At 49.3% G+C, this 24,416-nt stretch overlaps 1 protein-coding gene across 2 annotated transcripts; it reads right to left on the bottom strand.

The window, feature by feature from the left end:
* Positions 1-6,164: 6,164 nt before the first annotated feature.
* NKX2-2 (NK2 homeobox 2) lies at positions 6,165-15,938 on the bottom strand. 2 transcript variants are annotated; one of them, XM_050951306.1, is made up of 3 exons: positions 14,921-15,676; positions 13,430-13,738; positions 6,165-6,853 (listed from the first exon to the last, which is right to left on the bottom strand). In XM_050951306.1, exons 1-3 carry the CDS (start codon positions 15,177-15,179, stop codon positions 6,738-6,740), a joined length of 684 nt encoding a protein of 227 aa, XP_050807263.1. In that variant the 5' UTR covers positions 15,180-15,676; the 3' UTR covers positions 6,165-6,737. The 2 variants fall into 2 exon arrangements, with proteins under 2 accessions (XP_050807263.1, XP_050807262.1); XM_050951305.1 differs by lacking the exon at positions 6,165-6,853 and adding an exon at positions 15,866-15,938 and having other exon boundaries at positions 12,530-13,738; positions 14,921-15,596.
* Positions 15,939-24,416: the final 8,478 nt, after the last annotated feature.

The following is a 24,416-nucleotide window of genomic DNA, read 5'->3' as shown; positions in this document are numbered from 1 at the left end:
TGCACAAAGTTGGTGCTTGTGAGCAGTTAAAGGTGTCCAGGGAAGGTAGTCGATTTTGCTCAGGGTTCTTGGGGTTGGAGCCAGTGTGTGTGTGTTAATTTTAAGAGCCTCCTCTAAATAGCTCCACACAGCCCTTGTTGCTGGTGACAGCACCTGGCGGACAGGTTCACAAGAATAAAGCAACCCTGCCATCGCAGGGATGTAGCAAAATGGAATAAGAATTCACAATGGTGAAAGAGTCACAGCTCTTGTGCCAGTGGCTTAAAGGCCTCACAAAGAAGCCAGGTGCATTATGTACACTACGGTTCTTGCTGTCTTATTGACCCTTAACTGTCCTTCCTTGGGAGGCTTCCAGGCCAAGAATGGACTTGTCCCTCCCCACATCGCTGCCCTGTGGATTATACAGCAGCAAAGTCTCATGTTACCATATTCCAACTGGTATTTAACACCATGATCATCAATGCCAACTGTAGACACCACCAGCCTGGAAAGCTCTGCAGGCTTATTTTGTATGGATTCATACAAACCTCCTCCTTGGGTACCGCTCACAAGGGTGCCACACCCCAAGTTTCATTCTCACTCATGGGCTCAAATGGACTCGAACAAAAATTCAGGCAGAAGCTCCACGTTTCACTTCTTTGCAGACTCTCAGGCCATGCCCCATCCTGCTGCCATAGGGCAAAAGGAACAAGAGACTTCCCTTGGGTAGGGAAATCTCTGCCTGGTGAAGATCCAGGTTAGTCAGAACTTTGTCACCCTCTCCTGTTCTGGGGTAAGAGATGCAGTGGGAGTGAGGGTCCAGCGCAGGGTGCAATCAAGATGGGAGGAAAGCCCAGGAGTTGTCTGTAGGTAAGGAGAAGCTAACACCAGAAACACCATTCTGGAGCCGACCACCTGTGGTCCATCCCATACTGAGCCCGGTCTACCACAATGGTCAGCCACAGATGCTTCCAAGCATGGTGCATGAAACCCTGCAGTCAGCACTTCTGAAATAATCTGCTACAAGGGGCCTTTCCACTGAACTCCCAATAACTGGAGGTGGCGGATGTTGGAACACGTTTATTGCCCAGAATCCTGTGTTTGTGCAACATTTAAGATGGTGAATGTGAAAAAGGGAGAGGTGAACTCCTGGTCGCCGCTTTGTCAGCTCAAGGAATTTTCCCCTAAGCCACAGTGACATTTGTGATGGCAGAGGAAAATGGGTGAGAGACACTCCAGATGGGTGACACTTGACAGTGTTGTGGAAAATTGACCACACGACTGATTTTGGATTAGATTATCCTGAGGCATTTTTATTGATTAATTAAACATGCTGCAGGGGGGAGTCAGCCAAGGCAGCTGCCCCCCCCCATGGATAAAATACGAGAGCTTATATAGGATAAAACCACAAAAATTACATATACTTATTTTTTAAAATTTTACATCCATATAAGGGATAAAGCAAAGCAAAGCAAACCTGTTCTGTTTTTCTTAGCTTTGCCCTTTGCCGTTTCTTGCTCTGCCACCGGGCAGCTATTAATCACAAACTATTACAAACGGTTAGTTCTGCTTTTTTAAAATTGTTCTCCTTTTGCCTCCTCCCCCTCCCTCCTGCCTCTAGGCCATACATACAATTTACTTAGCCAAAGTTTAGGCCTACCTAAAAATGGCCTGAGGCCATTTCCCTCCCCAACAGGCATGATTTTCTGCAAAGCCAGAGTATGGTCTTAAACAGTGACTGCCATTTATAAGCGAAGAACAAAGCCATAAGTTCAGTCATTCAAGTGAATTAAGTCACCTAGAGAGTTGGGCAGAAAATAAAACTCTTGTATTTGCACAACAGCGTGAAATTTCAAAATTGCTTTAGCTTCAAAGTGGAACCTTTTTTTTTTTTTTCAATTTTAGGGGATTTTTTTATGTTAAAAAATTCTTGACAATGTCATCAACATGCTGACTGACTTTTTTTGTTTCCTGGAAAGCAATCTATCTGTCTATTTACCTATCCCATACACACTATCTATCTATCCCCATACACACTATCTATCTATCTACATACACCCCCTCTATCTATCTATCTATCTATCTATCTATCTATCTCCATACACACTATCTATCTACATACACCCCCTCTATCTAGCTATCTATCTATCCCCATACACACTATCTATCTACATACACCACCCCATACACATCTATCTACCTATCTATCTCCATGCACACTATCTATCTATATACAACCCATCTATCTAATCTATATATCTATCTCCATCCACCCCCTCTATCTGTCTAACTATCTATTTTAAAAGCTGCAAAAGTTTTCATCAGCAACAAAAAAAGAGTTGACAAGTTTTTGTGAAAAAAATTGTATTCAAGTAAGGGCCATTTGTAATGAAACAAACTTCATTTGAAACTGTTTCGCCAGCTCTAAGGTGTGATCTTGCCCTGGAAGCTTTGCCGTTGATTTAATAAAGCCAGGGCCTGGCAGCTAGTTGCCAGGATGGGCTATATTCATCTCATTATTTGGAAGGAAAGAAAAATGTGGCACAGTGTATATATTTTTAGGGAAAACTAAATCTTTAAAAGCAACTGCTCTTTCTGAAGTTTGGAGAGATACTAGTACGGTGCTTATCTTCCAGAGAAGAAATGGAAACCCTCGTACTGAGAAAATTGCTGGTTGAAATCCTGGTCCCAGTGAGGTTCATGGGAGTTTTGCCACTGAGTGGGATAGAGTCCAGATTTCACCTTGAGACGCTAATTAAGAATAAACTAATATGTCTGGCAAGTATAATTGGATAGGCTCAGTCCAACAAGGCTATTTTGAGGAAGAAACAATGAACATATAAATATTCTATTACATAACGAGCTAATTAGAGACCAGGTGAGTGAGGAACTATCTTTTATTGGGCCAATGTCTGCTGAGGAAGGAGACACTTTCAAGCTCCACAGAGCTCTGCTTCAGGGTCTTTTTCATGAAGAAGAGTTCTGGGTAGCTGGAAAGCTTGTCTCTTCCCCCAGTGCAATAACAGATATTACCTCAGCCCTGTTAGCTCTGTAATACCCTAAAACCAACATGGCTGCAGCACAAATAAAGACAGAGCTGTGCTGACATTTTCCCAGAATTTAACTTTTCATCAAAATTGTAGATTTCCACCTGAAAAAAAAAATCAACTACATTTTCACCAATTATTTTTCTGGGTGTTTGACCTGCTGTTTGATTTATTTTTATTTGCTAAAAATTTGTAGCAACCATTTTAATTTTGACAAAATAAAATAAATAAATAAATTTGGAGTTATGAAATGTTTTCCATAGTTTTGATCCACTCTCCATATAAAATAAGACCCCAGATAAAATAATAGTTAATAAAATAGGGCCAAATATAATGAAAAGTGTTAGTGGACCTGACCCCAGTCCTGTTGATTGTAATCAGTAGGGCAAATCAGTTGAGTAAGGCGAGGAGGGTTTGGTGCACAACATATAGAGGGGAGCCAGTTGGTAAGATAAGCTTGGATTTGCAAAAATAATCTTTGGATTGGATTCCTCATAAAAGGCTATTAAGGAGACCAAATCATCAGCAGACAAGGAAAAAACTTGCGTCATGATTTCCCAACTGGCAAATGAGAGCAGACAGAGAATCATGCAGCCTGGTTCTTCCTGAGGGTGCAAAGACATGTATCGTTGCTATGTACATTACAATAGCATGCAGATGCCCCAGCTGAGAGCAAGTCCCCATTGTGCCAGTTGCTGTATATTCACACAGTAAGAGACTGTCCGTGTTCTGAGCGCATAGACTAGATTTTCAAAGGCATTCAGGTACCTAAAGATGCAGCCCAGGCAGGTTAGGTGCCTAACTCCCTGTGATCCCACTTTGTAGGCAAAAGTCCACTAGGCAAGATAGATAATCCATCCCTTCTTCCTCCTGCCCATTATTATCCCCATGTTACAGAAGGGATACTGAGGCACAGAGAGATAAAGGCCCAGATCCTGAGAGTTAAGCGGCTAAATACCTTTGAGGATCTGGGCCCTAGTGACTTGTCCAAAGTCACACAGGGAGTCTGTGGCAGAACCAGGATCTGAACCTGGATCTCCTGAGTCCTCATATTCTGCATCAGAAACAGGCACAGGACAGGAGCAGTTGACAGGTGGCATCTTGGGCTGAGGATGCTCTTCAATCTTCCTGAATCCTGTCCCAGACGTAATTGGTGAGCCGGTCGCCGTCAGCTGTGAGCCACTCCCACTGCTACTATGATGGGGCCCAGCTCCTACAGCCCCTGATGACACTGCCCAAGTATTGAATTAAAACAGGAACGTGGGTGATTAAATGTTACAACGATTCATAACCTTTGCAGCTGAGCTCTATTAGCCAGGCAAGCTAAGATGCTCTCTGCAATTAAAGTCTGGGCCAGTGCACACTGAACTCAATGACAGAGACTCTAATGGCCTTTACGGTGTGAGACGATCACCTATGCTCATTAGGAAGCGAGTGCAGGGATGCTGGGGGTGGGCAGAGGGGTCAGCACTGTACAGCAGGACAGTTGCAATGTGGTCCCATTGTGCTAAGTGTTTTTGAAACACCCCGTGAGCGACAGTTCCTGCCCAAAGAGCTCCCAGGCTAAAGAGATGAGAGCAGAAGGATGGGGGAAAGCAAGTGCCCTCATCCTCATTTTACAGAAGGGAAACTGAGGCAGGGAGCAATTCTGTGATTACCCACGATCAGCCAGGAAGTCTGTGGCAGAGCCAAAAGTCAATCCAAGTCAATGGCCTGACCATCCTTCCTCACTTTCTCTGCAGCAATACTGGAGTAGCTGAGCCCAGAAGAAAAACCCAATGTAGCTATATCCGAGTAGGCACAAAAAGATTTGGCAGTGGGCCACTTGGTTCTCAGTCCAGCCGCATCCTGGATCCACTGTAAATTTAGGGCTTGATTCCCTGTGGTGCTACCCTCTGTGTGAGCAATTTCACCAGTGCACAAGGGGGTATGAAAGCTTGCCAGCACATCTCACACTTGCTTTGCACTGGTGTATCCGGCTGCGCAAGGTGTAGGGCTGCAGAGACTCAGGCCTATGTTGAGTACAATGGGTGCAGGGCTGGGCCATATATACTGACAGCTCTCGTGGAATTACTCACTGGTGGGGCTTGTAGTTAGGGCAACAGCTTCGCAGTTTGGCTACTGTGTGTCATGGAGTGTGGAGGAGTCCAGGCCCTGCACCCCCGACTTCCTGTGATTCACCGGGACTCTCAGCCAGCCAGTAAAACAGAAGGTTTATTAGATGACAGGAAGACAGTCCCAAGCAGGGCTTGTAGGTACAACCAGGACCCCCCAGCCAGGTCCCTCTGGGGGGGCAACGATCTTAGACCCCAGACTTGGGGTTCCCTGCCTCTTCCCAGCCAGCCCAGAACTGAAACTAAAAACTCCTCCAGCAGGCTCGCTCTCCCTCCTTCTCTCCCCCCTCCCTTTGTCCAGTTTCCAGGGCAAAGGTGTCGACTCCCCCCACCCCTGTTCCTGGCTCAGGTTACAGGCTCAGGTACCGTCCCTCCCCTAAAGTCATCCCCTGCTCTCCCATCCCCTATGCAGACAGCCCCAGTAAAACTAACCGACATTCCCAGGTCAATCCACCCCGCTCCCTACTGCGTCATGTATTCCCACTAAGGTTTATGGGTGCTCCTCTCTCCACTAAAGTCTATGGTAGCTGTGGAAGTAGGTTGTTTTCCAGCTCTAGCACTGCCAACCTGTATGCCTTGGGCAAGGCCTTTCACCTCACCTCTAGAAAACGGGGCTCACGGCAGGTACAAAAGCGCGGCGTGAGGAGCAACCCTGCACAAGCTCAAAGCCCTTAATGAACTAATTCATCTGGCTAGATTTGGCAGCAGAGCCAGAGGAAGGGAAAGCTGCCTGAGCCCAGCTTTAAGCCCCTCTGCTTTACCATCTACTGGCAACCCCCCCGCCCCCCGTCTTTCTTCCCTGCTCCTGCCCTGCCCTCTACATTAACTGGGGACAGGAGCAGCTCACCTGGCCAGGCCAGCAGCTGGAAAGGCTCTTTGCTGCTGTGGCTCTCACCTGAGCTGGGAGAGCCTGTGCAGACTACAGCCATGGAGCAGCACAGAGCAGCTGGGAGGGTGGTATTTGAAAAGGGGTGTTGGGGGGAGAAAATACCAGACACAGCGGCAGTTTTGCTAGGGCCTGGAGTCTGAGGACACGAGGGAACAGCCATGTGCTCAGCCATCGCAAGGGGAGCCCTGTACCATACCTGGAAAGTCCTGGGGAAATCCACACTAGTGGGGGAAGACCTGCTGCTCATGCCTTATCCAATTGCGCCACCCCGCGGCCAGTCGCGGCATCGCCTCCCCACCCTCCAATTCTCGATTTTCGCACACAGCGCTAACACGGGAGGCGTCCGAGTTTGGAGTCAAATCCGGCCTTCTCCGTAACCGGGGGCGGGGGGAAGGGACAAACAAGCCCCCTGGCTCGGAGATCGTCGCAATGAATGGGCTGTTTCGGTGGGACAGGCTCTCGGAGACAGAGCAAATCATCAGTCAACCCAGTGTGGTTTGTGTGTGTGTGTTAATCAATTTTAAATCAAATGTCCTCACCGTTCGCTTTGTGCTAGAAGTTGAAACTCAAGTGATGCGTCACCTAATGAATGGGAACTTGAACTTTTTTTTTTCCAAACACAAAAATGAGTTGTCCTAGCGCTGGCTTCCTTAGAAGGAAGAATTCGTATCTTGCCTTATAGCTTCCAGCTGCAATGTTACCAGTCGGTTACTGCTTCCCTTTTGGAGGCTGCTGACTAAAGATGACTTCATAATAGTAGATCAGGGAACCGGTTGTCTTCCACCCATTTTGTGTTGTGTTTGGAGTTGGACACAAGGGACAATCTGTAAGTAAAACAGAGGCTGGCCATTTTCCAGGGCCACCCAGAGGATACAGGGGGCCTGGGGCAAAGCAATTTTGGGGGCCCTTCCATAAAAACAAAGTTGCAATGCTATAGAATACTGTATTCTCATGGGGGCCCCTGCAGGGCCTGGGGCCTGGGGCAAATTGCCGCACTTGCCCCCCCCCCACCAGCAACCCTGCCATTTTCTAATAGCCGCATGAGCTCTGATCTCAAAGCGAGAGGGGTTTATGATGGCAAACAAAACCCAACCCCGTGGGGTCACTCTTGGCTTTCCGGGCCCAGAATGTGGTTTCAAGTTAAAGAATCTTCTCCTGGGCATCCGCTCTGTTCTTTGCTGACCTCAGCAATCTTTGCTTGCCTCAGTTTCACCCTGTGTCTTCTTTCCCTACACCACAGCCTATCTGTTTGTGGGCTGGAGCTCCTCCTAGCCCCTCTGTCCGCCCCGCATCCCCCAGGAGGTCAGCTGCAATTTTAAAGGGATCGTGTTTACATGCCCAGAGGTCCCTAAGTATATTGCATGATGAACTTTTCCACCAGTCACTCTCTTCTGGTGCCATTTAGTATCGATCAGAAACAAGCATATGGTTAAAGGCGTCTGATATTCGTCTGTGCTACGTGTGTGCGAGCCAGCCAGCCATATATGCAGACTAGAGGTATGTACACACACAACCACAAATGTGTGTGTTGTATGTACAGATATACACAGAGAGAGAGAATGGGAATGAGACAAAATACAAGATAACGACATCCACCGAGGATTGTGTTTTTATGTACAACTCTAATATTTATATATAAAATGAACACACAGTTGGCACACACACATTGCACATGGAGGAATACAGTCCGCTCTCCCATAGACACAGTGGCTGTGTGTCTGGTTTTAAAATCTAGCTGCTACGCAGCCAACAGAATCTGAAACTAGAGTCACACTTGAAAAACGGCACGAGATCAGATTTTGTTTATAAACTCTCACAGTCGGTCAGATTCTTCCATTAACAAGCTGCGGGGTTTTTTTAAAAGAGGGGGAGGGAATACAGCAAATGGAATAAACTGGAGTCTTCCTTTGCTGGGAAGGGGTTTGATTTCGGTTTTGAACACAGTTTAGAGAGGAAGTGGCTTCAGACCATCAGGCTGATGCCTTTTAACTTCTCTCTCTCTCTCCATATTTTTTTTTGGCTGTGAGATTTTTTTTAAGGTTGTTAAAATAGAACAAAACCGCCACCCACCTCTCGGAACTGGAGATGATGTTCAATGGGCAATAAAACCATTTATCATCAGGACAGTTCAGAGCTGGGGAGGGGAGGGAACCCAGTGACAAGAAAGGAAGAACTTTGATGACCCCTTGTGGTTACCCAGTGCCATTACAATGCGATTCCGGGCTGGATGGTTCATTCCCCTCCTTCCCTAGGGGACCCCCCTCCCGATCGTTTGCGATGATGCTTCAGTAATAACAGTGCCTAAAAATCCAAGTCTTCAAGGGGCGGGGGGGAAGCAATAAAAACTGGATTGTTTCCTTTGCCAGATAGCAGCGGCCCGCGTGCGTGGCGGGGAGATCGCGGGGTTTATTTGCAGATGCTGGGATAAGGGGCGATGCTCCAGCAGCACGGGGAGCGTGTCACTCTTCTGAAGGCAGAAGTGCATATTTCCGGGAATAGCGCCCGCTACACTATCTAATACACACCGCCACTCCAGGAATGTGCCGCGGCGCGGCCTGTGGGGAGCGGCCGGTGGTAGAACGGGGGCCGTGCGTGTAAACACCCCCCCCACACACACACAGTCACAGGCCCTTCATAACGACAGCTGAGAATTGGTCTTAGGCTTGGTAAATATTGGCTTAGCTTTTCATTGCCCGGCCCTCTTGAAAAGGCCCGAACAACCCACGCCAGGTCCCGGCTAAGCCCAACAGTCAATAGGCAATGAGAGTCAGTTCTTCCCCTGGCTTAGAGGGGTTTCCACCTCATTACCAGGTTATCTGATTCTCCTGAATAGTTGCTCCATAGACGCGGGGGAGGGACATTAAGAGACGAGCGAAAGGAGGGAAATTAACCCTCAAACTCAGGCTTAGCGATCATTTCCGTCGATTGGGTTGTGGTTGGGGAACGCCATGACTCATCCCGCAGGATCGATCGGCCTTTCGTTCCTGCGGCGGACACGACTCTGCTTTTACAGATCACCCACCGGAGGTGTCATGTGCTCCCCACCTCGCCTAGCAGTGGAAGGGGAAAATATCTGTCTGGCCCGCAACAGGCGCCTTTGGAAGCGGCCCATTCACATTTCTTCGTGTTGATTTCTTTCCAGAGAGCTGCAGTTTATGCCACACAACCCCCCCCCCAAAACACCCCAACAACCTTCCATCGCGTAGGAAATCCACCCACTCCCCCTTCCCAGCATCACGCAAACCAGCCTAGGAAGTGCAGAGATAAAGAGGCTGATCCGTGTATTAATTGAGTGTGTTAGCCGAAAATCCTTCATTTTCTTTTATTTTTGTTGTGTTCTTTAAAAACAAACACACACAAAGTTAGCCCCTTCAGCTGTTTGCTCCCCTCCCGTTTGGGTTTAGCTCCTTGGACGCTTCATTATTTCTCTCCTATCTCACGCTGCCGTGCGGCGCGATGGATGGGGAGGACATTGTTCGCGCGTGGTAAGATGCCGAGAAGTTCAGGTAAAGGACGGCCAGCAGGTCTGGCCCTGTCTGAGACTGTTAACCGCAAGCACCCCTCGCCCCAGCCAGAGAAAGGCCCGGGAGGGCGACTTCTCAAAATTGCCTGCCTGGAACAAGGCAGCACTATCTCAAGAAAGGGACAGTTCTCTGGAAGAGAACAAAAAATGGTCAGTCCGCAGCGTTCTCCGGCTGCGCAGTGCATAACATTACACCCCCTTGTGAATGAAACCTTGTTCTCCCTGCAGAGGAGAAAAAACCAGCTAAGCCACCCGAAGGCAGCGGAACTACAATTCCTGATCGGGGTGCATCGCCTGCCATTTGATTTCATTTTATGGGCGAGATTTGTTTAGGCCCCGTGCAGATGCAAGAATTTAATTTCCTGTGAAATGAGAGACAAACTTGTCAGTGGGGCTGGAGAAAAGGAGGCCCTGTTATCCTTCAAAGAAGAGAGAGGGGGGTTCTCCCCCCTCCCCTCCCTCTCTCTCCCCCAGAATAGATATAGCACGAATTTTTAATTCGTCCTCCTTTCACAGACAACAATGCAGGTTTTGAAAGCAGGACACAATTTGGGTTTTGTGAGGGTCAGCCCAGCTGGCCATATGGAATACAGCATGTACAACACGGGTGACAATGGCCCCGAGTGACAGCCAGAACAAAACCCAAGGATACTTCGCCCTGACTCGGGGATGCACTGCTCCTGATAAACGAATTGAATGGCACTAAAGAGAAGATCAGGGGGAGGGGGTTGGAAAGCCCCTGTCTCGCTCGCTCTTTCCCCCTACCCCGTCCCCCCTGTGTTATCTCTTTCTCTCTGACCTCCTTAATATGTACGCCTCTAACATCCTCCGCTGCCAGCCTCCCCCATTGTGCTGTTTTGTGGTGGCTACTGTATATTGTGCAAAGATAGACTGTGTAAAACTGCCCCGGCGGCGTGTGAAATATAAGGCCGCGGGGGGGGGGGGGGTGTTAGGGCCACACAACTGGCTTGATGGACTTAATAGGGTCCAAGCAGAGAGTGATTGTTTCCCTCCCAGCCGCTTTGCGCGGCTGGTGGAGTTAGAAGGTGGGGGGAGTGTCCATCTCTGTAATATGGGTTCCCTTATTCACACACCACCTAAATCTATTTACCCTTCACGGGGAGCTCGGCCCCGCCTGGCTCTAGGGATGGTTTGAAAAAATAAAAACCAGACGCCCTGTTTGCAACCCAAACGCTGCCACTAAATGTGTTTAGATCTCTCGCAACGCGCTGGGTCCGTCCGGTCAGCTGAGACCAGGGGGAGCTTTGCGAGTAACTATCACCTTCAAGGCTAGGTCCTGCCCCGGCAGAGCCGGGCCTTGCTGTTTGCCGGCCAAGGGGCTGCTTTGCCCTCGGCTTTGGGGAAACTCGGACTCATTTCTTGGCTTTTGTGTGTGTGTGTGTATGGGGGTGGAGTTGTGAGGAATAAGGTTCCACCTGAAGCAAAACCAAAAACACCCCCCTCCAGCTCTGTGAAGCGACTAAACCAGGGAAGAGTTTTAGCTGGTGCCCACTTTGCCCCTTAGTTTGTAAAACACCATTGCAAGAAATTGCAGTCACGGCTGGGGCGCCAGTCCTGAAGCAGATCCGCGCATGGCTAGAAGGACCCCCCCTCGCCAGCGCTCTCCCCGCCGAGCTATGGATCGCCGCCGATTTTGTTACAGATGATCATGTTTGCGCGAGATGTTGACGAGCAGATTTAATTCAATGAAAGCTCGGCTGGTAATTCAGTGGGGACGGTTCCGTTTGCTTCCCGTGTTCACAGCCCCTGCGGTCCCTGCTGTTGGGGAGCTTACAGCAAGAGAGAGACTTGCAGAAACGGGGCAGCATTCAAGTCGGGAAGAGCTAAACCAGCCTGGCTGGAAAGCAGCTCCTCTCCCCGACACAGAGCGGCCAGTTCATTTCGGGTCAGCTCGGAGCATATGCAAGTAGGTGTGAGCCTAAAAAACGTGTGTGCATATGCAAGGGAGAGAGAGGACAGAGAGAGGCAAAAATTGTGCACCTATAAACACACACGCGCGCACAACACACACACTCGCTTTCTGTCTGGACCTGTGTGTCTTTTAAACGCATATTCTAACCTGATCATTTAAATTGTCGGAGGAAGTTTTGCTTTAAAATGCGGTTTAGACAAACTTCCCTGCACAATCTGGAGAACTCCCCATACGTGTCGGCACCCCACAAATTCCCTACACGTGTTATCACACGCAGAAGGTCTCTGCAGGGAGCCAGTCGCCAGGACAGAGATGACAAATTCCGTTCGGTTAAAACAGGTTTTAGGGCAAACTTTACAATCCAAATCCGACCGCGTCCGGGGAGATCCCCGTGTGCCCCAAAGCGCTATCTGTCCGCAGGAGCAGAAAGAGGGTATGAACTCATCCCCCAGCCTATACCCCCCCGCTTCTCTCCCACTGCTGGCTAAAGGAGGACTTCGAACTCACCCCGCTTAGAACAACCCCCCAGCAAAGGCAAGCCATTGAGACGATACTGGACAAAAAAGGCTTCTCCGCTGAAGGGGCACTCTCACATTTAAGTGAGTGGTGGGGCTTATTTTTTCATTTCCACAAAGTCACTCTGGCGCCTTTGTCTCTCAAGTAGACACAATGAGGCAGAATGCAGAAGATTCCTGACTGTCTGCGGAAAGTTTGGGGAGGGGGAGTGAAAGTTCTCCCAAAAGTTCTAAGCCGGGAGCTGTTGGCTGGGAATCTGCAGCAGGCCAAGCACGGATTTCCGAGTAAAGAGTCCATCATTCCCCCTAAACCTACTGGCACCCAGAGAAGATCTCATTGATCATATCACCAGGCTAGGCAGGCTCCTCTTCCCCCCCAAAAAAGATCCAGTCCGATCTATGTTGCTTTAAAGTGAGGGGGTTGCGGTGATCCCGCGTTAGCCACAAAGTCAAACAAAAACGGTCTTCGGTTGCTGGGTTGGTTTTTTTAAACAGAGCATTTTTATTAAAATTCCTATCAAAAAATCGAAAACCTCCCCGCAGCGCCCCCCCCCCGGGTTTATACACAAGGATTAGCTGGAGATGATCCCAACATTTCTTTTCCTTCTACATTTTGTTTGCTTGTTTAATATTTGGGGAAAGATTTGCACCCAACCAAAAGAATAAAATAAAATAAAATAAAATAAAATAAAATACACCGCCCTGAATGTTACGCATGGCAACAATAACCACAAATATTTACAAAAAAATAGATATCGCTAATAGTCGTCAGAATTTATACATGGCCATAAATAGGTAAAGTTTCATATAAAAAAGGGAAAGCAAATTCTCTATTTTTAAAGCGTCCTCCGCTTGTTTTATATACGACTGACAACGGCTGTACAGCACACAACAGTACCTTACGCAATCACAAGAGCATACTGATGTAGTCTTATTCCTAGTGTTAATTTTATTTTTAGTTGTAGGTAGACAGGACCACTGCATGGCGCAAAAAATTTCTGTAAACATGGCGCACAAAAAACACCCCCCCCCAAAAAAGAGAAACAAATTGAACCCCCCAAAAGGAGGAAAAATAGGAGAGGGGGAAAATGCGTCATCATTAATAATAATAATAATTAATATTCATATCCCCCCCCGAGGTTTGATTTTGGAGCCGCAGTCTCTTTTCTCGGCAATGTTCACCAAGTCCATTGTTGGGCCTGCACCAAATGATGCGCTGTAGGGTACTGGGGGTTGCTGGCGGAGCTGTACGGGGCGTTATATTGCATATGCTGAAGCGATTGGGCGCTATAGGCGGAGAAGGGGATCCCAGCCTGGAAAGTGGCGGCGGCTAAGTCCTGAGCTTTCAGCGTGTGGCAGGGTTTGCCGTCCCTGACTAAGACGGGCACCGCTACCCGGCGTGGGGAGGGGAGAGGCGTCACTTCCATACCTTTCTCAGCCCGGGCCCGCTTCATCTTGTAGCGGTGGTTCTGGAACCAGATCTTCACTTGGGTGGGCGTGAGGCGGATGAGGCTGGCCAGGTGCTCCCGCTCGGGGGCCGACAGGTACCGCTGCTGTCGGAACCGCCTCTCCAGCTCGTAGGTCTGCGCCTTGGAGAAGAGCACCCTCCGCTTCCGCTTCTTGCCGGAGTCGCCGGCGCTGGACGGCTCCTTGTCGTTGTCCGGGGACTCGTCGGCTGAGGGGTCGGGGGATTTGCTGGAGGAGTCCTGCTGGGAGTTGCCGGAAGCCAGCCCGTGCACTGCAGAAAGGCCATCAAGAGCATAAGTCAGAGGGGCGCTGCCCTGGGGGGGGTCCCCGCCTGGGGGTACCTGCGGCTCTGCTCTCTACCCTCCCCTGCTCCAGCCGGGAAACACAGCGAAATCCCCCCCTCCGTGGGGAGGCAATCTGCCGCGGGGGCACCAGCTACTCCCAAACCCCGCTTGGGCTGAGGGAGCGCGGCTTTCCCCTGAAAAAATGAACCCCGAGAGGAATAGGCAGTTACCTCCTACAATCCACCATAGCAGCAAACACTGGAGGAAAAGTAAACTGCTACACACAACACACTATTCCCATGTATGTCCCAGTGATATGGCCACCTGCGACACACGTGTGTATATGCATAGCTATCAACATACATGAATACAGGGAGATGCGTGCTTTATATGATATAGATTGTGAATATAAATATATCTATGGATCCATACACACATACACACTCACATTTATAATTACACACTTTTAGATACACTTAGACATTCATGTGCATGTCCACAGATCTATTCATCCGTCGGTCTGTATACACTTTACAACAGAGCCACATCGATCCGGATCACATATTCCTCACCTAATGTTGCACCTCTTTTACATCTATTGGACTTTGGACCTCAAGCGATTTGCTCTGTGTGTGTGTGTGCGGGGAGGTGGGGTACGTGGATTGATTTTTAAAGGATAATTTAACAGTCCCTTCATTGATCACCACAGCCGCCCGGCCATTGAGACATTTCTGAACTGTCTACACCGAGGCGATCCAAGATTGCCACACAAGGCTCGCTCTGTTTGATTTAGCAAACTTGGTTCGTGCTCGTTGCTTTTGCTTTTCTTTCCCTAGGCTGGGTTGGCTTCTTTCTCTCCCATTCTAAAACAAAAACAAAAAAACCTCATAAAAATAAAATCCCCCCTTGAGGAAATAAGAGGCTCCCCAAACCTGATTTTGATACCAATCGAATCAAAACCAAACGAATCTCCCCCTGCGGCTAGTTTGAGTCCGGAGAGCAACAACCCAGTGTAAATGCCTCCGGTAATAGCTCTGAGGAAGACATAACAGACAGGGGGGTTGATTATGATTATTTTTTACGAAGACATGTTAGAGGCTGCGGCGCTGAAGGGATCAATCACAAGACAACGCAGGCGGCATGGAATCAGTGTAAATTTCACTACTCACAGGAGTACTGGATGCTTTCCGTGCTGGCCAGCCATCGCGTGTAGGGATTGTCACTGGTATCATAGAAAGGGTTTTTCAAAGGCAGAGTTTGAACCCCCTCCAGTGGGTTTTGCCCCAGAACTCCGGATTTCTTGGGTGGCTCCGACCCCTCGTTCTCTTCATCCGCTCCTTCAACGAGGGATCCCTCTTCATCATTGGTGTCAGGGAGGTCTAGGATGTCCTTTACAGAAAACCCCGTCTTTGTGTTGGTCAAAGACATATTCTGACCAAATCTATGCAGGAAAGTTGAAGCACCAGTTTGTCAATCCGCTGTTGCACAAAACACACACACCCCACAAACCGCGCACACCCCAGAAAGAGAGGAGGGTGTGTGTATGTGAGGGGGTGTGTGTAAAAATTTAAAAAATCACGAAGGCTGGTGTGGGGGGGAGCGAGGAAAAATCAGCTGCGATATAGATAGATATTTTACAGCCTTTCTCTGTTGCGGAGGGGGAAAAAATCACGGAGCACAAGTGGCAACTGGCTTCTGAAATAGTTTGTAACTCCAGGAAAAATGCCAAAGTGCGTTTTACTTCAGGGTTTCGTTTAAACACACGGATCTGCTGCCTGCTGCTTGGGAAAAACAAGCCATTGCTGGAGAGAGCAGTCCATATAAGGTCGGTCTCCACATATGAACCTGCAGAGAGGAGGGAAAAAAAATACATTAAAAAAGCCAAAGGTTGGCCACGTGTGGGCGGGTGCTAGGAGTCAAGTGGATGAAGACAGTGTTTGCCGATGTGAAATTGCGGGGTTTGGGGGAGATTGGAGTCTCCACCATTGGTTCTGTAGCACATGATGAGTACTATAACGTGTCAATTAATTACAAAGATAGGGAGGGCCTTTCCACTGGGTATTTACATACAAAGGAGCTCCAAGGAGCCTGATATTCCACACACTTGAAAGTACCTTTTAAACAAATTGCTTCGGAAAAAAATGGTTTGCATTCATTGTCACTCTCCACTGATGTAAACCGCTTTGCAGCAGGCTGGAAAATTGACTATTTGCAGCGAGCGACGTTAAAAGGAAATCTATTCAAATTATTGGTTGTTACCTAAACAAGATGGCAAGAGACCAACTTATGCAAACCTCCTAGGTCAATATTTTGGTTGAGGCTTAAGGCCGAGTACTATAAATTAAACAGCAAGTAATTGATTCTAGTTTGCTCCGAAATCAACCGAACTGGCAATAAATGTAATCAATCGGTACCCAGACAGGCGCGGACGATTTCGGCGTGTTGTTTGCAGAGAACTAATTTATTTTTTTTCTCTCTCTCTTCTCCCCAGAAAGATCACTTGCTAATTTGGACGGATGTGCAGCGTTTAGAAGTGGGACTTAGGGAATGCAGCCAGATGTTTAGTTTCGGGGTGGAATTTGGAGGGTTGTTTTTAATAAGGCATTTAACAAGTGGATCTCTCTCCTAGCCATTTGCAGACACATATATTATAGAGGCGTATGAATAGCGGCCTCCGCGTTTTGAAAATCCACCTTTAAAAATAGCAACGTTAAATAACACCCTCCTATCCCTCCATCTATAATACTTTCTCATTGCCGCTTTCATATTTCACTCCTCCCCACGCCTGAAATGCCCCCGGGCGCCCTGATTCCACGCGGGACATAGGAAACTGAGCTAAGAGAAGATGTGTTAGCCAATTCTCCATAGGTGCATTCCCCATCTCTCCAGTGCACACGCTGTGCGTCACTTTTCCGCTCGTTTCGCTCCGCGCTAGCGCAGACTTGGTTCCGTTGGGAGGGGTTAATGGTCCGGAGCCCTGCCTTGGGTCTGTGCTGAGGGTCCTATTCTCTTTTTGACCTACTAAGCGAACTATCTCAGTGCGCCTCCCCCGACCCGCTTCCTGCAGCTCCCTGGAACAGACACTGCGCCCTATTGTTTCGTTCTTGTGATATTTGCGTGGGTTTTCGTGTGTGCTACATTTTTGGACGAGCCAACTTGATGCCACGATCCTGGAGGAGTTCTGCCCTTTAAAGGATCTCTGTGGGGGGTTTTTTGTGGGGGGAATTGAAGATTGGAAGTTAAATGCGAGATTTGCATTCCCCCCCCGTGGATTTCCTCCCTCCTCTCCACCCTTTTGGGGATGAGCAGAGGATAGAAGTTGCCTTGACTTTCCCTCCCAGGAACTGGGCATGTTTCAATGAGGTGCTGGGGGAGAGACCGCAGAGCGAGTTATCATTGTTGATCAGTTTGTTTTGCTGTCCCTCACCCTGCCTCCCATCTAGTATGTGATGTGGGTGACAATGCCTCAGGGTTTTAGCAAGGCCCTGAGCGCATCATGGGTGGTCGGACCCGGGCAAACACAAATACAAACCGATTGCTAAGCTGCGGACAATGGGCGAAATGTAGACAAATGTCCGGCTTCTGTTGGAAGCTTTTGTCCGAGCTCAGTTTTTGCATTTATTTCAGGGGCGAAATAATACATGATTGACGCCCTCTTTCAATGGGTTCTAACTGTTTGGAATAAATCTGAGGTTGTTGCTAGTTGTCATGGCATTCAACTGCTTTCAATGGACTATCTCTTCATTCATTTCTGAATCCGTCCACAATATTAAGGAAAGTCCTTCATGTTGATGCTCACTGACTTTTCTTTCCTTTGCAATGGAGGCGGTTTGCCCCCCCCCTTTTAATTTTGAAAAAAAAATTGAATCCAGGACTACCCCTGTATTTATTGCTTGGTCACTTTCCTGAGCCATCTAGGAAGCGCAGTAAAACAAACAAAGTGAGAGGATTGCGTGTGTGTGTGTGAAAATCGTGTCGTTCATAACACCAATAATAACAACACTGTGGACCCAACAGCTACGACTCAATAAAAGAAACCACCTCAGATAATAAGCCACCCGTGCAAGAATTCAACAGTCACGACAGCGCAGGACTTGTAGGGGTCTCTGTCTGGCAAAGAAAACAAAACCGCAGGTGGACGATGAATTACCAGCACAATATTTGTAGTGTAGCAGAGCGCTGCAAAGTTTTCTGGGGTCGGGGGGGGGGGGAGGCAGATACATGCATTGTAGAGAATTTCCTCTGGGGAAGACTGAACAATTGAAAGTGGGCACGCTAACCACAAATTTCTAATAGGGAAATCAGGAGTAAATAGGACCTGTGAGATTTGATCGATATGAAACCAGCGAAACAACACACACACGCTCACTCACTCACTCTGGGATGAACTTGTCTCGGTTCCCGCAGATCACCTGATAGGGAAATATTTTCCAAAGGGAAAACCAGGGCTCCTGGGCCATTAATCACGCTGCAGTTAGCCAAGCACACACCGGCTGAACAGCACATTTGGACTGTGACCAGCTAGTCTCCTTTGTACACAAAGACCTGCCATAAGTCAAGATTTTGTCCCTCACCCCCACCTCCATCTTGAACGCTTGGTCCAGCTTAGAAACACGGCTCTGGACAAGTTCCCACAACTATGGTGGAATCACGTGAGTAAAAAAAAAATCAAGCCCAGTTTCCCGATTGTTTAACAAGGTCAGTTTCATGCTCCAAGGGGGCTGGAATGAGTTTGTGTTAATCCGCGTTCTCTGCCCGTCTTCCCCTCGCTCTCTCTTCGGGGTGTACATTTTGCTGCTTTTAAGCTCACGTGTGACCGCGTCCAAACCTAATTATGTGGAGCAGTCATTTGCCAAGACCAGCTCAACTTCAGAGAACCCCCTTTTTTGAGACATAGAAGCAAGCTCCCCCGAGAGAAGCCCCTTATTTCAGAGAACAGAACAGGCTTTAGTGAGGGTACAAAGGGGAATCGCTTGTCCCCCATGGCCAGAAGAGCCCCTGGCCGACACAACAGGTGTGAGGTCCTTCGGAGTAAGGTTTCCAGGCGGGCCTGCTGCAGATGATGACGTGACTAAGTGATGAAATAGATCCACGCAGCAAGGTGGTGGATTCTCTGTAAAGAGAACTATCGCCTAGATCAACCTAGCAGCTCCACGGAAGGGATATTTAAAGACAGCCTTTCCCAACTCCGGTTTAATAACTGTGTGGACGCTTGATACGCATTGCATCTGCTTCTAAACTTTCTCGGTTTGCTTTCGCTTCCCTTGTCAGATGTTTGTAAATAGCCCCTCTCCCTGAATTTCTTACTCTTTGTTCCCTTTAAGCGAGACCCTTCCTTTGCCCTCTTCCCCATTATACTGTGTCCTGATCCTACTCCGATTCTAGGTGAGAGGGACAGGCAGTGTGAAAGGCCAGGGTGCAGAGGGAGGGCATGATGGACGTAGAGAGACGTGCGAGATAAGTCCCCTAACTTCCCCCAGTTGAGCGTTTCGCCTAAGCAGGAATTGTGTTTCTAAATAGCGGTTGGCTCATTTCTGGGATTTTTAATAATCAGATTTAGGACTGACACTGGCGCGATAGAGGCATTTCAGGACGATCACATCAATATCTAGACTCTTCCAAGACCTCCGTGTCCGCCTCCTGTTGGCACTAGTAGCATGGATAACTAGGGGAGGCCACTTACAATATTATCTCTACTTATTCAGAGTAAATCTATCAGCAAATCCTAACAAAAAAAATAAATAAAATCCCAGGATATACACACACACCCTCGCAAAGCGTCAGTCAAACTGCCTTGCAGCAAAGCCTTCGGCTAACCCTGAAAATCCGAGCCGAGCGCTGACCCTGCTGTTTAAAAATGCTGGAATGCTCCTTCAGCCAGACCCTGCTGAATTTAAGCCCCGGAATTACAGGGTGGAGGGGTTATTTGAACAACCGAGCAAGAGGCTGAAGAGGAGAGGTGCGTGTGCACAGGATAAGTGGCGGCACTTCAGCACAAGTGCCCTCTAGGAGCGGAGAAGTGTTTACCTGTTTACTTTTACAGGTAGCTCAAACACGAGGCATCTTGCCTTTTTCACTCGCTTCTGGAATGCGGGCCCCTTAAACCCCCTCCCAGAAGGCAGCATCAATAGCATTAGCTTCAGCCGGGGAGGGCAGGAGGGGCGAAGAGCCACCGCTCTCCATTGAACGCCGCCGCCGTCCCAAAACACAGGCATGGCCGGCGAAGGGAGCGCGGCTAGAGTTAGCCTCCGCTCTGGGGCCCTGCGCCATGGCGAGACAGGTGCCACTTCCAGGCTGAGTTTCTGGAATAGGGCACGTGTGAACGGCGAGCCGGGACCGTGGCAAGGGCTGCGTGGTAAAACGTGTTTCCCCATCTGTCAGACCGCTCAGCCTGTTCAATATCTGCTCCCCCACTAGCCCAGGACAAGGCAGCCAACCCTGGGTCTATTATCTAGAGCCAGCAACAGAGGTGGCTTGGATTAAAGTGTGTAGAGACCTTTATACTGTAGCAGGCAAGGAACGAGCCAGTGAAAACAACTCCTTGGCCTTGGTATTACAGCGCCGAATGAAAGGACACGCATTAGTTTGGCTAGTGGTCAGAAGGGTTTCCCCATCATTAAAATGTACAAAGTCTTTCCATTTATTTTAAGCTCCTAATTTGTTTGACTTCATTTTCTCCTCGTGAAAGAAAAGGTGTTTAACAGAAGTCCCTTTTTTCTCCCCGTACAGTATGTGGGGCTGACCTCTGACCCATCGCAACATCCCATCTCAGATAACAGCCTTCAAGTGGATTAGTTTATTGTTTGATTAGAGCAAAGGTGCAAGAAATTCTTTTCATTCACTCCAGACAAACAAAACATATTGCACCTTAACGCTCTGGTGAGGATTAGTGAAGCTGACACAAAGCCTTTGTTCGGGGAGAAGGTTTATTTTATCTTTGGTTTGATACTCTTAGATAGAAGACACTTGAAATCAATGGGGAAGGGAAAACATAGTCCCGTCTACTTCTGATAATTGTTATGAAGAGATTCACCTTCGAAACGTGCCAGGAAACAATACAGGCTTTGTTTTATAATGTTGCAGGGGGAAAAGGAGAGATGCATCCCTAAGAGGTGTCATCTTTTGTTGCTGATTAAAAAAAAATATTACATACAAGAGCTCTTCCCTTGAATAGACAACTTAAAACCGCAGGGCTTCGGAGCCAGAATGTTATAGCCGTATTATAACATCCACCTATGCACAAAACCCACATCGAGATGGGCGCGTTATTTGACTTGACACCCGTATTTCTGGTTATGTTTTGCAAAGCACTTTGCAAGGTCTGGGGCTCTCAAGAGAGCGAACAATAACAGCCCCTAAAACTCACGTCTAAGCAACAAGGAAAGCGGCCGAAATAAGGACCTGGCCATGTGAAATCCTTGCTTGGAGGTTTAACAACAATCAGCGTTTTCCTTTGCCTCTGAGACTGTGGAATAACAGAGCATCACAACCCCTTAAACTGGTTAAAAAAGGCTTCATTGACTATAACGAGGAAGGGTTAATGTTTCTGATGGGGAAATTTGATTCTCTTTTCATGGCTGGAGAAATGCGGCAGCAAAGACTTTACCCGTGTTTTAAGCATAGAAAAATACGCTCTGATCTACCACGGGCTCGTATTAACCCTGCTCTGCGAAGGAGTCAGAGAAATCTGTTCTCCAGGCTGTGAAAATGCAATCGGCCCTTGCCTTTCTCACAGAGAAACAATTAAATCGTGGTCAGGACATAGGAATCTAAATGAGCTTTTCCTGATTATGATTATTCTTTGTTTTTTCCCTCCCTCAAGCCCCAACTACGATAACACATTCTCAATTCGCCATCAATCCCCCCCACCCCAGTGATGAAATTGGAATAGAAATTAGTTTTTTTTTCCCCCGTGGGCTAATCGGTCACATCGTGGGTTATGTCAGACCCGGGGGCACATGTTAGGACTTTGATAAATGCACTTTAATGAGATCTTTGAAATATTTTGCCAGTCCAAATCACAGAACACACAAACGCCTGGCAGGGTGTTCCCGCAACTCACAGAAGCGGGAAGCCAGGAGATTTGTGCTTCGCGTGGCTTGCGACGCTGGGAACCAGCTAGTTGCGGATTTTTTCTGTACAAGCTTTAAGTCTGGCCCGGGGCGTATCCTTTCCGTTCCAGTCTATTATAACTGTTTTATTTGTAAGCCAAATCTTTGGTCCCCCCAGGCAAAGCCTTCAGCTTTATTCGTTCGCATCTTTCTAATGATGAAACGTGTCCCAATGAGATTAAGCGTGGCCAGCCTGTCTCAGAAGTGCTCCTTCTTCCAAAGGGGCAAAAAACCCAACTCTGTTTGATAAGGGCAATTTGAATGCAGTAGAATTATAATTTCTTTATGAAATCCGGCGCTGAAAGCACTTGCTTATCTGAATTTACTTCGCGTATCTCTAGCCAGTAGGTAGGACTTTTTTTTTAAAAGCGAGTAATTGATAATGGGTTTAAAATATGTATATTTCAAGCTTAAAAGGATGGACTGATTTTGAAACTGAAATTGATTTGAGGCACAGTAAACGGAGCTCTTCGCTCCTGTTGAGTCTGGAAAGGAAAGAGGGGGGTGGATTTGCGATTTTTAAATCGATTGCTCACACCGATTGATTGGAAAACCCAGCTCCGAGCCAGAGCTGAGCTGCAGACCCGAACAACCAGCCACAACCACTCTGGTGCTCTGGGATGCAAACGCGAGGGTTAAACCTGGACCAACGCGTCTCGTAAGTGAGCAAGGCGAAATCCCAGACACCCCGCGCAGGAGGAAGGGCCAGTCCCGTGCAAATTGTTACTTTTGAACCATTCCTGATCCTCTGGCGTACTCTACTGACTCAAGAGAGAAATGTCCCAGCAGCCGCTTCCCCAGCGGCACAAGGAAGGGAGCTGTAACCTACCAGCTTCCCTTTCCTCCCCAGGAAACCCACAGTCACAGCCCAAGACCTTTCACAGAACAAACCCACCCAGCCGCCCTGTGGCACGGGCTTTGCTGCGCAAAGGAAAAAAGAATAAGCGACTCCCCCCGCCCCCGTCAGCAACTAGGGCTGTGAAATTACCCACCCACCCCAGTGGAGGGGGGTGTCTGTGGGGAGGGGGGATTCTCATCTCTAAAGTGTTTAGAGCGGGCAGGTAATAAATGACCTGAGGCGGCTCAGGGCTGGAGCAAAAGCAATCGCTAGCCGGAGCGCTTTGGATCGCTACCTTCCCCTCATCCAGCGGGTCCCTCTTGCAGCCCCGGCACTGGTGCCCCAGGATAAACGCTTCTTGCGGGCAGTTGAAGCAAGACCTGAGCGCAGCCCGACGTCTCCTTCTCGCAGAGGGTGAGACTGACCCCCACACAGTGCACCCCCCCCACCGGGGCTGGGTAGCCTTCCCCACCCCCCATCCCCGGCCACGCCACCTCCGCCCCCCTCTTCCGAGGAATTCACAAGCAGCTGCTCACCTTTGCACTGCGCAAGCCCAGGTAAAACTTTAACCGGCTCTGTGCGTGGGAAGGGGGCGGTGTGAAAGCGGCTGGGCTCCGGTGCAAACCGCTAGTGCGCCATCCTCTGCCCCCAGCAGCAGAACCCCCCTTCCCCACCTGCTGCATCCGGGCCAGGAGAGATCAGCGTCCGTTTGTACAAGATCTGGGGAAGGGGAGGAAACTCCCCCCCCCCCACCGCCAAACCTCTTGGGAAGCCAGATAGCACCTTGCACCCCGGTGATCCAGCTTGGAGGACCCGTGGCGAGTTCCCCCCACACACACCTCGTTTGGAGGACCCAGTGTCCCTGGAACAGCGATGTCTGTCCGACCAGCTCCCCATCCACCTGTCCGTCCCTCCCTCCCGCCGTCCATCCATCTCGCCAGACAGCCACGTAGTCACCTCTCCCAGCAGCCAGCCACCTCCGGTGTCCGTGTAGACGCATCTGTTTCTCCCAATTCGCTCTGCCTTTCACTGAACGACCCCCACCATTTTCTGTACTTTGGGGCGCTGCCTAGACCCCCCCTAAAGTTACATCCAGCAGCCGGCACCCCCCACCCGTGCAGGTAACCCGGCTTCCTCGCCCGCCCTAGGGCCGGGGGAAGCGCCCAGCGGCTCACCTGGAGCGAGCCGGGAGCGGCTCTGCGGTGGGCGAGGCGCTGGCGAGCTCCGAAGGCGCCTGTCTGCTGCGCCGGGGCCTGCGGGGGCGGCTTTATATAGCCACGCGCGACGCCCCGGCTCCAATGCCCCTCACATTGTCTCTGGCGGCGCTTCGCAGGGCCGGCCCCGTGGCCGCTCACCCGGCGCTCCCCCTCTGCGCCTTGCCCCGCGCTGTTTGTTTTCCTCCGCGGCGCGTGACGCGCGAGGCGAAATATTGGCCATATGGCCGGCGGTCATAAATTGGGGAGAAGCGCAAACACGCTGGTTCCTGGAAGGCCCGGCTGCTCCCAGCCGGCGGACTCGTGCCCGGCCTCCCAGGCAGGCCCCTTCGCACCCGGATCCCCGCAGAGCCGGCCTTCCGCGGCTCCGTTCCCCCCGGCCCCACTCCCCACCTTGCATGTGGCACCCAAGCCGGGTGCGGTGCAATGTCCAACTCTCCCCCACCGCCCTCCCTCCAGCCCTCCATAAATCGCTCTGTAGCTAAGACGCCGTAAAAACCAA

This window comes from Gopherus flavomarginatus, chromosome 4 (genome assembly GCF_025201925.1).
Source record: "Gopherus flavomarginatus isolate rGopFla2 chromosome 4, rGopFla2.mat.asm, whole genome shotgun sequence".
Classification (NCBI taxonomy): domain Eukaryota; kingdom Metazoa; phylum Chordata; order Testudines; family Testudinidae; genus Gopherus; species Gopherus flavomarginatus.
The sequence above is the reverse complement of the archived record's forward strand: the minus strand, read 5'-3'. Positions and strand labels throughout refer to the sequence as shown.

Excerpts from the sequence above, each read along its gene's own strand:
- NKX2-2 (XM_050951305.1), bottom strand. The coding sequence starts at position 15,179 with ATGTCTTTGACCAACACAAAGACGGGGTTTTCTGTAAAGGACATCCTA. Across the intron at positions 13,739-14,920 it reads GGAAAGCATCCAGTACTCCT|TGCACGGGCTGGCTTCCGGC; the intron begins GTGAGTAGTGAA and ends GCCTTTCTGCAG.